We start from the raw sequence: 13,293 nt of genomic DNA, 5'->3' as shown, positions 1-13,293 counted from the left end.
TGATTCGATATTGATAAAATTTCTTACAAGCATAGATGAATAGTTTTAGAAGATAGATAAGAATTTCACATAGGAAGTGGTAAAAAAGCCGCGGTCTTGGCTAATAATAGTCAGTATTTCACAATACCTATAACACATGATGAAAATGTACATAGTAATATTGAGCAACCAATCAATCGTGATAAAGAATCGGAACATTATATCTACTTTTTATTAATCACTAGGCCACGCTTCTTTTTTTTTTACGCGTTGAAACTTCTTATTCGATTTTTTTTCATAATGAGAATTATGCAATATTGCGTCTTTGGAAATTACACTGTATACAACCACCATACAACCGACGTCATAAACGGAAGAGGTTCTCAATTCGGCTGCATATTTTTTGTAAACTCTGGATTTTTCGATGTGGGAATCGATTTTGATGATTAAACATAGATCATTTTATAACAACTTGTACCTATGAAAAGTACGACTGACCGGTTGGCTTGGTTGGTAGTGGCCCTGTCTTTGAAGCCAGAGGTCGTGGGTTCGATTCCCACCAGGGGCAAATATTTGTGTGATGAACATAGATGTTTGCTCTGTGGTTGTTAATCTTCTTATATATAAAAATGAATCGCAAAATGTGTTGGTAAGCGCAAAACTCGAGAACGGCAGAACCGATTTGGATAATTCTTTTTTTATTATATTCATTGAAGTACGAGGATGGTTCTTATGTAGAGAAAACGTAAACATGTAGTAATAATGTATGTAAAGCCGGGGCGGACCGCTAGTTATCTATATAAGTATTTATTTAAAATTATATATTATTATGTATGTTTATCAGCGACATGGTTTCCATAACACAAGCGAAAGCTTAGTATGGGATCAGATCGTGCCGTGTGTGAAAATTGTCGTGAAATATAAAAAAAGTCCTACTTTAACAGCTATTGTATCTGTTTATCAATTAAAATATACCGTAACATCAAAGTATGTTACAGATAATATTATATTTTACCATATTAATAATTTGAGAATTCAACCCAAACCATAAAGTAAACAAATACATTTTTGACGCTTTTATTTTTTTTATGACAATTTTATTCCTGTACCAATAACCGCTGTGAAACTTCCCTCTTCTGCCAAAACAATGTGTTTTATTACATCGCTTCCTATATTCTTTGTCTCTATTTGAACATGAAAGGACTCACTTTTCCTATGAATATATTGGAATATTTTCTAATTTTCCTTTTTAGGAAAACACTGGTTTACTATGATTAAACATACAGAAGTTATTCATGTAACTATTTCGTTAACGGTCATAGTAAAAATCGTAAAAAGGATTTATCCAATTAAATTTAATAGGATAGAGTTATATTAACACAAATAATTAAGATAAAGTAATAATCTAATCAATTAATTTGTCATATCAGATAACAGAGCAATATAAGATAAAATCACGCATGAACTCAAACAATCAGTCAGTGACGAGGCACAATGCGGCTTCTTAGTTTAGTTCTGGTTATAGTTTTAATAGCAAATGTAATTTCAATTACAAACGCTGCTCGAATATTAGCAGCATTTCCAACACCATCGATAAGCCATCAAGTGGTGTTTCGACCTTTAATACACGAACTAGCGAAAGGAGGCCATGATGTCACAATAATAACTCCAGACCCTGTGTTCCCCAAAGGTCAAGCTCCAACTAACTTGACTGAGATCGATGTCCATTTCTCTTACGATCTCTTCGCAGGGATCCTTGAAAAACATCAAGGGGATAAAGGAGGATTTGTACGTCAGGTTCAGGACGTCTTCGAATGTATGGCCACGATATTTGAAAAACAGATGCAAGTACCGGAAGTGAAGAAATTATTTGACCAAAAGTTTGATTTGATAATCGTAGAAACTTATATTCGACCTACTCTAGTCTTAGGCCATATATTCAAAGCCCCAGTTATTCAATTCAGTTCTATGGGATGTAATCCCACCAACTACAATATGTTTGGAGCGCCAGTTCATCCTCTTTTATATCCTGCTCCAGTAGCGCAAAGGGTATACAATCTAACTCTATTTGATAAAGCTGAACAATTGCTTAAGATTGGTTTAATTGAATATATCATATCAAATACGGCAGAATTTGAATATCGAATGATGAAAAGAACTTTTGGTAACGATGTGCCGAATTATGAGGAGTTAGAGAAAAATGTCCAGTTGCTGTTTTTGAATGAACATCCGATTTGGTCAAATAATCATCCTGTGCCGCCTAATATTGTTTACATTGGAGGTATCCATCAAAGCCCAGAACGAGAACTGCCACAGGTTAGGATTTATATAACTATTTGCTTTTGAAAATTCTTAAACTTGACTTTGTTGAAATTTTTATTGCAAACAATGCAAAATTTACTCCTTCACCAAAGGTATATTTTGAATGTTGACACACTTCAATTTTTGTTTATTTATTTGATAAAAAACAACATGAGAAGGAAAAAAAAGTGTGGCACTCGGGGACTGCCGCGGTAAAGCTATTGCATGCTATACCTTCAAGCCACACCTCCGTGCCCGTCGGAGTGGGGAGCGTGAGATTTTTTCGTTACGGAATTTCTGGATTCGGTCCCCGCGCTCAAGGCCCGCGATAGAAGCTATTCAATAGCTTAAAAGTCCTATTTTCGTGTGATTGCGTAAGCTATTATTATAATGCTATAGGAAAGCATAGAATTATAGTGAGAAAAGATTAATCTGGTGACCTAAATTAATTTCAGGAATTTAAAACAATTTTAAATGCCTCGAAGAATGGAGTGATATACATCAGCTTTGGTTCTAATATCAAAGCTTCGTTACTTCCAACAGAAAAAATTACCGCAATGGCAAAGGTTTTGTCCAAATTACCATACGACGTATTATGGAAGTGGGACGGAGAGGAGCTGCCAGGAAAATCAAGCAATATTAAAACTTTTAAATGGTTCCCTCAAGTTGATATTTTAAGTAAGTTGTCGTTGTTAATGCATAATTTAATAATTAAAAAAAATATTAATAGGTATTTAAAATTTACAGTAACCAGTCGTTTCTTAATGACTTTTTATGGTAATAGATATGATTGTAATGAATCTTTAATATCTACTCATATTTAAACCACTAAGTATCGTTTGAAACCAATACACATTTACACATACACATTTTATTCTACTCTAGTCTAAGCCATGTATTCTAAGCCCCAGTTATTAAATAATATGAATTTTTTTACAGAACATCCAAAAATTAAGCTGTTTATTACGCAAGGAGGAATGCAATCAGCGGATGAAACTATCAACGCTGCCGTTCCAGTCATAGGCATTCCAATGATTGCTGACCAATGGTATAATGTAGAGAAATTTGTAAAACATGGAGTTGGTCTGCAATTAGATTTGTCTGAACTAACTGAGGCAACATTCGAGAACGCAGTGAAAAGAGTCATTGGAGACGAAAGGTCAATATAATGGACATTATGTATTTGATATTTATCCATCGCTGGGAACAATAATTCTTAATCTTTAAAATCCAATAATTATTATTCATTGCAGTTTCAAGAAAAACATGATAAGACTCCGTTCGCTCATGAGGGAGCACCCAGTGCCGCCACTAGAGCTTGCTGTGTGGTGGTTGGAGCATATACTGCGACATGGCGGTCAGCACCTGCGCTCCCCCGCAGCAAGGCTCACCTGGGCAGAGTATTATGAAGTGCCCTTAGTCCTCACTGTTTTAGCTGTATGTTTATGTGTACTAATTGTTATAATTCTACTGGTATTAACTTTTTTTTTTTTTTTTTTTTTTTAACGTTGGGAAATGCCTTTACGCATCCCCCTCGGCAGTTTTACTGTCCAAGGGGGTATGTGGGACTCGCTGCGAAGCCATACCCACTAAAACCCAACGGTGGCCGTCTATCACCCTTGAGCGACGGGGGTTAACAGCCAGGCCTTATACCCCCGCCGTCTGTGTGGCGACTGCCGCGTCATGGCGACCCTCCGAGGCCCGGGAGCGTGTAATGGGCGCCGATATTAAACAATATCGCCGTTCCATTCCGGGCCTATCCACCTTACGTCGCGGGGGATCCGGTTTCCTTGCCGCGAGCATAGCTACAGTATGCGCGTATCTACGGAAACCTCCCGCGCGTTTTTTCTCTAGGTTGTTTTATGGCTGGCGCTGGTCATATAGACGCCTGCGCCTGCCGGGTCTGCGTCGACGCAGAGGATCCGCCCCTGGGTCGTTTTCCCGGGCCCTCTCTGCGTCCTCCTTTCTCTTCATTACCGTCGCACAGAAAGTGGCGACGATCTTCCATGCGCGGTCATCGTCGGAGGAGACCATGGTCTCTACAAGAGTCTGCAGAGTCAGCTGGGTGTCTGCTCCCAGCAGGCTCCGGAGGGACTCACGTTCGTCTGTCCAAGCTGGACAGTCTGCAAGGGTGTGTAAAGCTGAATCTTGTAGGCTGCTGCAATGATGGCAGGCGGGAGCCGGCTCACGGCCTATCCTGTGCAGGTAGTTGCCGAAGCACCCGTGGCCAGACAACACCTGCACCAGTCGGTAACTGAGCGGACCCCACCGCCTGTCCACCCATTCCCTGAGTACCGGACTGACAGCGTCCAAAGTCCAGGCCCCCACGCAAGACGAGTCTAGTTCCCGACGCCATCGGCGAAACACCGCGTCGCGAGCTTCTCGTTTCCATTCCAGGAGCATTTCGGAGGTGAGGCCCTCGTCCTTCGCTCTTGCCTCCGCTCTTCGCCAGTAAACTTGTGAGAGGGCAGCGGCTTCAAGATGCCAAGGTGCAGTCCCGGCAATGACGCAAACCGCATCATAGGAGACGGTGCGATACGCCCTGGCCACTCTTATGGCCACCACTCGTTGTGACCGCCGCAGTACGACTGTATTGCGCGTCAGCAGCTTATCTGCCCATATTGGACACCCATACAGTGCTTGTGATCGCACAACACCCGCGAAAAGTCGGCGACAGCCCCAGCTCGGCCCGCCAATGTTCGGCATAATGCGGCAGAGAGCCGCTGCCGTCGTGCTGAGCTTGGTGCTCAGTGCCGAAAAGTGGCCCTGGAATGTCCACCGCGGATCGAGCACCAGACCGAGGTATTTCAGTCTGGGCCCAATTCGGATGGGCACCCCACTCACGACGATCTCTTCCCCCGGCGGTGGGGCCCTCCGGTGGCCGTGGAAGCATATAGCCTCAGATTTTTCGAGGGCCACTTTGAGCCCGAGGCTTTTGATTCGAGCGACCACCTGTGCCACTCCTGCTGTGGCTCGAAGTCGCGCCTCTCTGAAGTCCCGGCCTGTGGACACCACTAGGGTGTCATCGGCGTAGCAAATAGTGCAGACTCCCAGCGGGAGCCCTCCTCGTAGCACGTGGTTGTATCCGATGTTCCACAGAAGAGGCCCCAATACAGAACCTTGTGGAACACCGCATGCAACACTGTGACTACCCCAGCCGTCTTGCCTTTGGAAGGTTATTTGGCGCCCGCAGAGGTATGAGCAGACAATACGGCGGAGATAAGGTGGTAGTTCGTGTCCGGCAAGGCCGTCTAAGATTTTGTCCCAGGGGAGGGTGTTAAATGCATTGGAAATATCCAAGGATATTGCCAATGCTACCCCCCCTTGGGAGACGGATCCTTCACAGATATCACGCAGTCGAGCTATCGCATCCACAGTAGAGCGCCCCCGCCTAAAACCATATTGCGCCTCGTGCAGGTCTGGTCCTATCCGCGTCAGGTGTGTCTGAATGCGACTGGATATAATTCGCTCGAAGAGCTTGCCTGCTTCATCCAGCAGGACGATCGGCCTATATGCAGCTGGTGAATCCGCTGGCTTGCCGCTCTTCCTTAACAAAACAAGGCGACCCGTCTTCCAACGCTCCGGAAACCTCCCGCTCATAAGACATTTTGTCAACAGATCACAGAAACGTTGGTCCAATCCATGCGACAAAGCAAGGGACCACACTCTACCGTGCACTCCATCCGGGCCCGGAGCGGTAGTCTTTCTTTTCAGACGGTCTACCGCTGCATTCAATTCCGCTAAGGACACGTCTGGAATAGTTTCATCGCAGGTCCGGTCTTCTTGATCGCTTCCGACTCGGCCCGAAAGATCAGTTACTCTAGAACTTTGACCTGGAAATAGGGTGGTCACTACCTTTTGCAGCAGCGCTGGCTCCAATGTGGCTGTCAGCGGCGGGGCCCAAGGACGCAGCTTATTCATTACCAGCCTGTAAGGGCGTCCCCAGGGATCCAAGTTAAGCGTGTCCAATAATTCAATCCAGGCTCTTTCCTTCGCGACCGCGATGGCATCTCTGAGAGCCTTTTTGGCATTCTGATAGATAGTGTATCTTTCAGTCTCCTCAGCAGTAGAGTAATCAGCGCGTCTCCTTCTTCGCCTGTATTTGGTAAACCGGCGTCTAGCAGTCACACATGCTGATCGAAGCCGCTCATGTTCCCTCGACCACCAGTAAGCTTTATTCTGTGGGAGAGGTCTTCTAAGTCTTGACATGGCGGCATCCGAAATCTGCATCATTGTCTCGGCAAACCATTCCGCTTCAGCATCTACATTTATAGCTTCGGGTTTCGGGCACCACGCCCTGATTAAGGATGCTAACTCTAGTAGGTGTCCATCCAGACTCTTAAGTGACCATCTCGGCTTCTTTTCGGCAGGTGCAAGGTTTGTGTTCCTCGTAGTACCTGTCGTAGGGAGAACCTCGAATCTGATATATTTGTGATCAGATAAGGTCTCAACCTCCGACAGGACTCGCCAGCCCTGGACACGGCGGGCAAGAGTGGGACTCGCGAAAGTCACGTCCACCACTGAGCCTCCCTGCATGCGCACACATGTGTTTTCGGTGCCTTGGTTGAGTGGAACCAAATTTTGAGCAGCGAGCCATTCTACGAGGATATCTCCACGGGCATCCGAAGCTGCAGAACCCCACGTCACGGATTTAGCGTTAAAGTCCCCAGCAACGATGATTTGGTGAGGGCGTCCCCATTGAATCAGGGAGCCCACTTCTCCCAAAAACGCTTCAAACTCAGGAAGAGTTTTGTTCGGTGAGAAGTATGTTCCGATGACAACCGTGTCTATGAGCCCAACAGCCACGCATCCGTGACCCTTCATGTGTGCGCGAAATGGGGTTGCACCTTCTGCTTGTGTCACCACTATAGCAGCCACTTCGTCCAGATCTCCAATCCAGTTATCCCGCCCACTGGGGATAGCGTAGGGTTCTGATAATATTCCAAGATGCATAGACCACTGTGCCAGGCTCTGGATCAATAAGTCCTGAGCCCTGGCACAGTGGTTGAGGTTGGATTGCAGAAACCGTAGGGCCATGTTACGCTGTAACGATTTCTACAGTCTCCATATCTGCTCCTTCTGCCTGGGAGCCCGCAGTTGGTTTATTTTGTCTTCTTTTAGGCGCCTTGTCAGCTGAGCAGCCGCTGCCGCCCAGACGATGGTCCGCCTTCCTGCCTGCAGCCGCACATACTATGCAGTTCGGCTTAGCAGTACAGCTTGCGGCTTTATGGTCCGGCTGCCCGCAGCGGTAGCACAGCTGACTACGATCGCATTCCGCAGCGCAACGGTTAGCAACGTGACCAACTTCGAGGCAGCGAAAGCAACGCAGCTCCCGTGGCTTTAGAACACTTACCCGCGCTGCAACCCATCCAACGAGGAAACGCGTCTCGGTGACTTTTTTCGCCGCTGTTATAGGGCAGTTTACCCACGCTGCGTACAGTCCGGTTTTGTCCTGTTGAATTTGGCTTACCCTTATCTGTTCGGCCGAGCATTCGCCCTTTATAGCTATGGCTTCCTTCAGGTCGTTTGCTGTAATAGACGCGTCCAGGCCTGACACGCGTAGATCCGCCATTTTAACAGGCCGAGACACTTTTATGTTTTGGTCCTTAAAGATGTTCTTCAGTTTGACCGACAGCAAGTCAGCCTTATCGCTACTGCCAGGTCCAGCAATCTGTATAACAGTGGCTCCCGTGACCGCCTGGCGAAATTTCACACATTCAATTCCGGCCTCTTTTAGGTCAATTTTGGATCTCGCTTCTTTGATAACCGTAGCGTACGTAACACCGCTGGCCTGGGCCTCAGCTGGGATTGTCAGCACGACTGCTGCGGACCTTGGAGCCCTTAGCCTTGGTTTGGCTGGTTGAGACGCCTTACCCGATTCCACCGTGTGCCTAGCGAATTTGGCCTGTTGAGCTTTGTTCGCGCTCGCCCTGCCCTTCTTTGCTACAACTGACCATCCTTCACCAGAAGAGGTGGCTGTAGGCATAGTGGGCGACTCCACATCACGGCCTGTGGGAGCCACGACTGCGGGGGAGAGAGTAGGCGCAGGTTCTTCTATCCGTATTTCATTATCCTTTTTCGTTGAACCCTTTCCCTTTTTCTTCTGTTTCTTGTCTCCTTTCTTTTTTCCATTCACTTCTTTGTTTTTTGTCACATCCTGGGTAATTTTGGATACAGTTTTGGTTGCCCTTAATCTTGGTCTTGTATCCTCTGAAACTTCAGAACGACTCTCCTGTCGTTTACCAGCGACCTGGTTTCCCCCCCTATCCGCCGCATTAGAGAGGCAGAGTTGCGATTGCGTACTTGGTTGAGGCTGCAAGCTCTTAAGCCGCGCATCGATAAGCTCTTCTAGTTGGCGAATCATTCTAGATTCGAAATCCCGTGACAACTCCGTCGTTTGTTCAGACGCGACCGGGCCCCGATGCATGAGCAGTCGCATTTCTCGCATCTCGCTTTGGAGAAGGTCTAGCCTTATGCGCAAACGCTCATTTTCTGCACGAAGCGCACTTGTTTCGTCAGTTAACGTCCTAAAAGCAAGGGAATCGGCATCTTCTCTAATTGCTCTAGCAGCGTTTCTTAGATCGGCTACATAGGTGGTCTTTAGGCGATTGGACGCTTTGGCGATCTGTTCTACGGTCGCCAGGTTAGCTTCGATCCTTTTCCGTAAGTCTTCAGTCGCTGTATTTGTGTTTGCGCCAGTCGTCTGCAACTCTACGGCGGGTGAACGCACAGGTTTTGGCTCTGGATCTCCTGAGCCTGATGCTCTGTGTTCTACTTCCGCTTGGCTATCCTTCTCTGCCCTGTGCGCCTTGCGCAGGCCTGTCCGAGGTTTTCTTCCAGACGAGGATGGGATGGAGGTGTCACTTGAGCTTCCATCATCCAACCGAGACCGTTTTCGACATCGCCAAAAACGTGACTCCTTATTCGGGGTACATAGAGCCTCCCGGCGAACCAGGGGACTCATAGTTGTTCGCGAATTGATGCTCGCCATAGAGTTGGGAGAGTCCGACTCTGCGGCCGCATCTGTTACCGCATAAGAGAGGTTGACAGTTCCACCAGCAATTGTGGTAGGTGTTGGGGTAGCGCCTGTCACACGTTCCAACACAACATTACACCTTTTTATCGCCGATTCTCTCGGCATATCTCCTTCTACTTCAAGTTGGGGTTTCATATTGTACTTGGTAAGTTCCCACGAGCATGGGGGAAGTATACGGTCCGCCCGGGAGGTGCCCCCTGCTCCCGGGTAACCCTATTACGCCCCGGAGGGCGGGCGGTATCCGGGGGTTGGCCGCTCCGACTTGATCCACTCGCCAAGCCACCTGCCACCCAGCGGGAGGCAGGAATTCGACGCCGCGCTTTGACCCCGGGGGGCGCCCCAACGCCGAATTGGAGGGGTTTTTTCTGAGGTCACCTTCCTCTTGGGCCGGCCGATTAAGGCAAGCCCCCTGGTCTCTAACGTGCCGCTAGACATGACAACGTCACACGTTAGAGGTAACAGTTTGCCCGGCGGAGGACCAAAGTCCCAATGCCCAGCAAGAGACATCCTCCCGCTGAGCCCGCCGCGCCGCGGTTCATCATCCGCCATCCATCGCTGTGTTGCAGCCGTTGGTCTCCAAGGACCTTCTTCAATGATGCCAATGGCATTCCGTCAAACGTCAAATAGCCGCATCCCGTATAGTTTTATGAAAAACGAATCGGGAGCGGCACTTGTGTATTCCATATTAGCTTCCCCAAGATGCTGGCTTGCAACCCAGGTACTGAGCCCCCCCGCCACGACAAGGCTTGGAACGATGGAGGGGCTACTGGTATTAACTATTGCACGGACAGTGAAAAAGTTTGTTAGTGACAAAAGTTGTGGGCGGAATAAAAGAAAAACTAATTGAGTGATTGCGTGTAGTGAGATAAAAAATTATTTACAAGTGTTTCTTTTTATTAAAAAAATAATTTATAAGACCTATTTTATTCAATGTTGAAATAAATGCCTTTTTAATAATCCGAACACTACAGAAAACGACGAAGGCAAACATGAATTTCTATGAGACAAATGGCTTTTATGAAATACTAGGTTTCCGCCCGCGGAGTCGCCCGCGCAGTCAAAGAAAAACCCGCATAGTTCCCGTTCCCGTGTGATTTCCGGGATAAAACCTATTAGTCCGTTTTCTTATGGGAAAAGGTATACATTTTTGAGTAAAGCAATGCCATTTGGTACGAATGTTGTACTCGTCCACCTAAGCCCAAATCGCCTGGTAGCCAGTGTCTACTCCCCGGCAGAAGGGAGGGAGGGGGGGTTATAGAACAGAGCGCCCGGCGCTCGGAAAAAAAATTCTGGCGGATTCATTTGGCCCTTTGAGTCGAGTTTGGTGTCGTTATCAGGTAACTAGATGATGCCCGATTCATTTTCCATACCAGTTTTTTAGGGTTCCATAGCAAAATATGTCACAATCTTTAAAATAATAAACTTTTGGCAGTGGCAAAATCCAAACAAATCAGTATATCTTTATATTTTTGTATGAAACTTGGTTTATAAAAAAATACTGTCTGAAAGGCCATTTCATGCAGATTATAAAAACATTAACATGTAACATATGTCTTACCATTTTCAATGTGAAATAAATTATAGAAAGTACAGGAACGTTCGTCAGCGCAGCGTAGGGGACGGCTAATAGACCCGAAAAATAAGCAATAACATAAAACAAAAACCAGTCAAGTGCGAGTCTGACTCGAACATCGAGTGTTTCGTACTTATTTGTCCTATACCATGTTATCTTGTCTGGTAGGACCTGGTTAACTGATACACACACACTTTCGTCTTTTTAATATTAGTGTGATTTTTAATCATCTTTAAATTATAAATGAAGTCAGGTAACATTGTTAAAAATAAAGATTTATAATAATAGAACGTTTTTGTATTAATAATAATGACAACCACCTCCACAATTACATAATTCGATACATTTGAGCTGGCGTATAAAACACTTCAATCTGGAATTGCAAGATTTCACGCACCGACATCTTATCAATTCAAAGCTTCTCTTTTCTTTTTATTTCAGATGGGCAAGGAATTTTTTGATTGTTTTAGGTCCCTAAATATATACAGCCTGTAAAACTGCCCTTAAGGTGTCTTGTTTAAGGGCAGCTTCTGTGGGAGGCAAATTTTCGATTTGCCTGTCCGTTTTTGTTAAAAATTTGTTTGCGACCCTCATTTACTGTCACAGCGGGGTACAATATGAAAAACAAACATGTACTTATAATAATTATAAAAAAAATATAAGTTCTGGATAAGAGTATCCTTAAAATATCGTGACCGTCCTTACCTATCATGCATTGTAATCACAAACTTTTCAATTTCACTGTCTGCATATTTGCCACTGTAAAGTGCTTCAAATCCTCGTGTGACATTCGGATATGCCTTCCATACCTCAAATGCATGTGTACCTATAGTTCTTTTAGACCTTCTAGCTTTGGAACACACGATATAGTAGTAGTAGCCAAAATAATGTTAAGAAAAGTCGACAGATATGGCTAGTACAGAATATCATGTATTCCAAGCTAGAAGGTCTAAAAGAACTATAGGTACACATGCATTTGAGGTATGGAAGGCATATCCGAATGTCACACGAGGATTTGAAGCACTTTACAGTGGCAAATATGCAGACAGTGAAATTGAAAAGTTTGTGATTACAATGCATGATAGGTATAAGGACGGTCACGATATTTTAAGGATACTCTTATCCAGAACTTATATTTTTTTTATAATTATTATAAGTACATGTTTGTTTTTCACATTGTACCCCGCTGTGACAGTAAATGAGGGTCGCAAACAAATTTTTAACAAAAACGGACAGGCAAATCGAAAATTTGCCTCCCACAGAAGCTGCCCTTAAACAAGACACCTTAAGGGCAGTTTTACAGGCTGTATATATTTAGGGACCTAAAACAATCAAAAAATTCCTTGCCCATCTGAAATAAAAAGAAAAGAGAAGCTTTGAATTGATAAGATGTCGGTGCGTGAAATCTTGCAATTCCAGATTGAAGTGTTTTATACGCCAGCTCAAATGTATCGAATTATGTAATTGTGGAGGTGGTTGTCATTATTATTAATACAAAAACGTTCTATTATTATAAATCTTTATTTTTAACAATGTTACCTGACTTCATTTATAATTTAAAGATGATTAAAAATCACACTAATATTAAAAAGACGAAAGTGTGTGTGTATCAGTTAACCAGGTCCTACCAGACAAGATAACATGGTATAGGACAAATAAGTACGAAACACTCGATGTTCGAGTCAGACTCGCACTTGACTGGTTTTTGTTTTATGTTATTGCTTATTTTTCGGGTCTATTAGCCGTCCCTTACGCTGCGCTGACGAACGTTCCTGTACTTTCTATAATTTATTTCACATTGAAAATGGTAAGACATATGTTACATGTTAATGTTTTTATAATCTGCATGAAATGGCCTTTCAGACAGTATTTTTTTATAAACCAAGTTTCATACAAAAATATAAAGATATACTGGTTTGTTTGGATTTTGCCACTGCCAAAAGTTTATTATTTTAAAGATTGTGACATATTTTGCTATGGAACCCTAAAAAACTGGTATGGGGAATGAATCGGGCATCATCTAGTTACCTGATAACGACACCAAACTCGACTCAAAGGGCCAAATGAATCCGCCAGAATTTTTTTTCCGAGCGCCGGGCGCTCTGTTCTATAACCCCCCCTCCCTCCCTTCTGCCGGGGAGTAGACACTGGCTACCAGGCGATTTGGGCTTAGGTGGACGAGTACAACATTCGAACCAAATTTCATTGCTTTACTCAAAAATGTATACCTTTCCATACAAGCATGCCCATAAGAAAACGGACTATATCCTATGTACCGGCGGTAAAAAGTAGCCTATGTCCTTTCTCGGGTATCAAAATATCTCCATACCAAATTTCATGAAAATTGGTTCAGTAGTTTAGGCGTGATTGAGTAACAGACAGACAGAGTTACTTTCGCATTTAT

At 44.6% G+C, this 13,293-nt stretch overlaps 1 protein-coding gene across 1 annotated transcript; it reads left to right on the top strand.

Annotated features, from left to right (window-relative positions):
* Positions 1-1,473: 1,473 nt before the first annotated feature.
* LOC149898704 (UDP-glucosyltransferase 2-like) lies at positions 1,474-3,786 on the top strand. The gene is made up of 4 exons (XM_090114820.1): positions 1,474-2,295; positions 2,736-2,958; positions 3,220-3,439; positions 3,534-3,786. Exons 1-4 carry the CDS (start codon positions 1,474-1,476, stop codon positions 3,784-3,786), a joined length of 1,518 nt encoding a protein of 505 aa, XP_089970946.1.
* Positions 3,787-13,293: the final 9,507 nt, after the last annotated feature.

The sequence above is a fragment of the Colias eurytheme genome, chromosome 22 (genome assembly GCF_061535395.1).
Source record: "Colias eurytheme isolate Ceu_HAF_F1 chromosome 22, ilColEury1 Martin Lab GWU primary, whole genome shotgun sequence".
In the NCBI taxonomy this organism is placed as follows: Eukaryota; Metazoa; Arthropoda; class Insecta; order Lepidoptera; family Pieridae; genus Colias; species Colias eurytheme.
The sequence above is the reverse complement of the archived record's forward strand: the minus strand, read 5'-3'. Positions and strand labels throughout refer to the sequence as shown.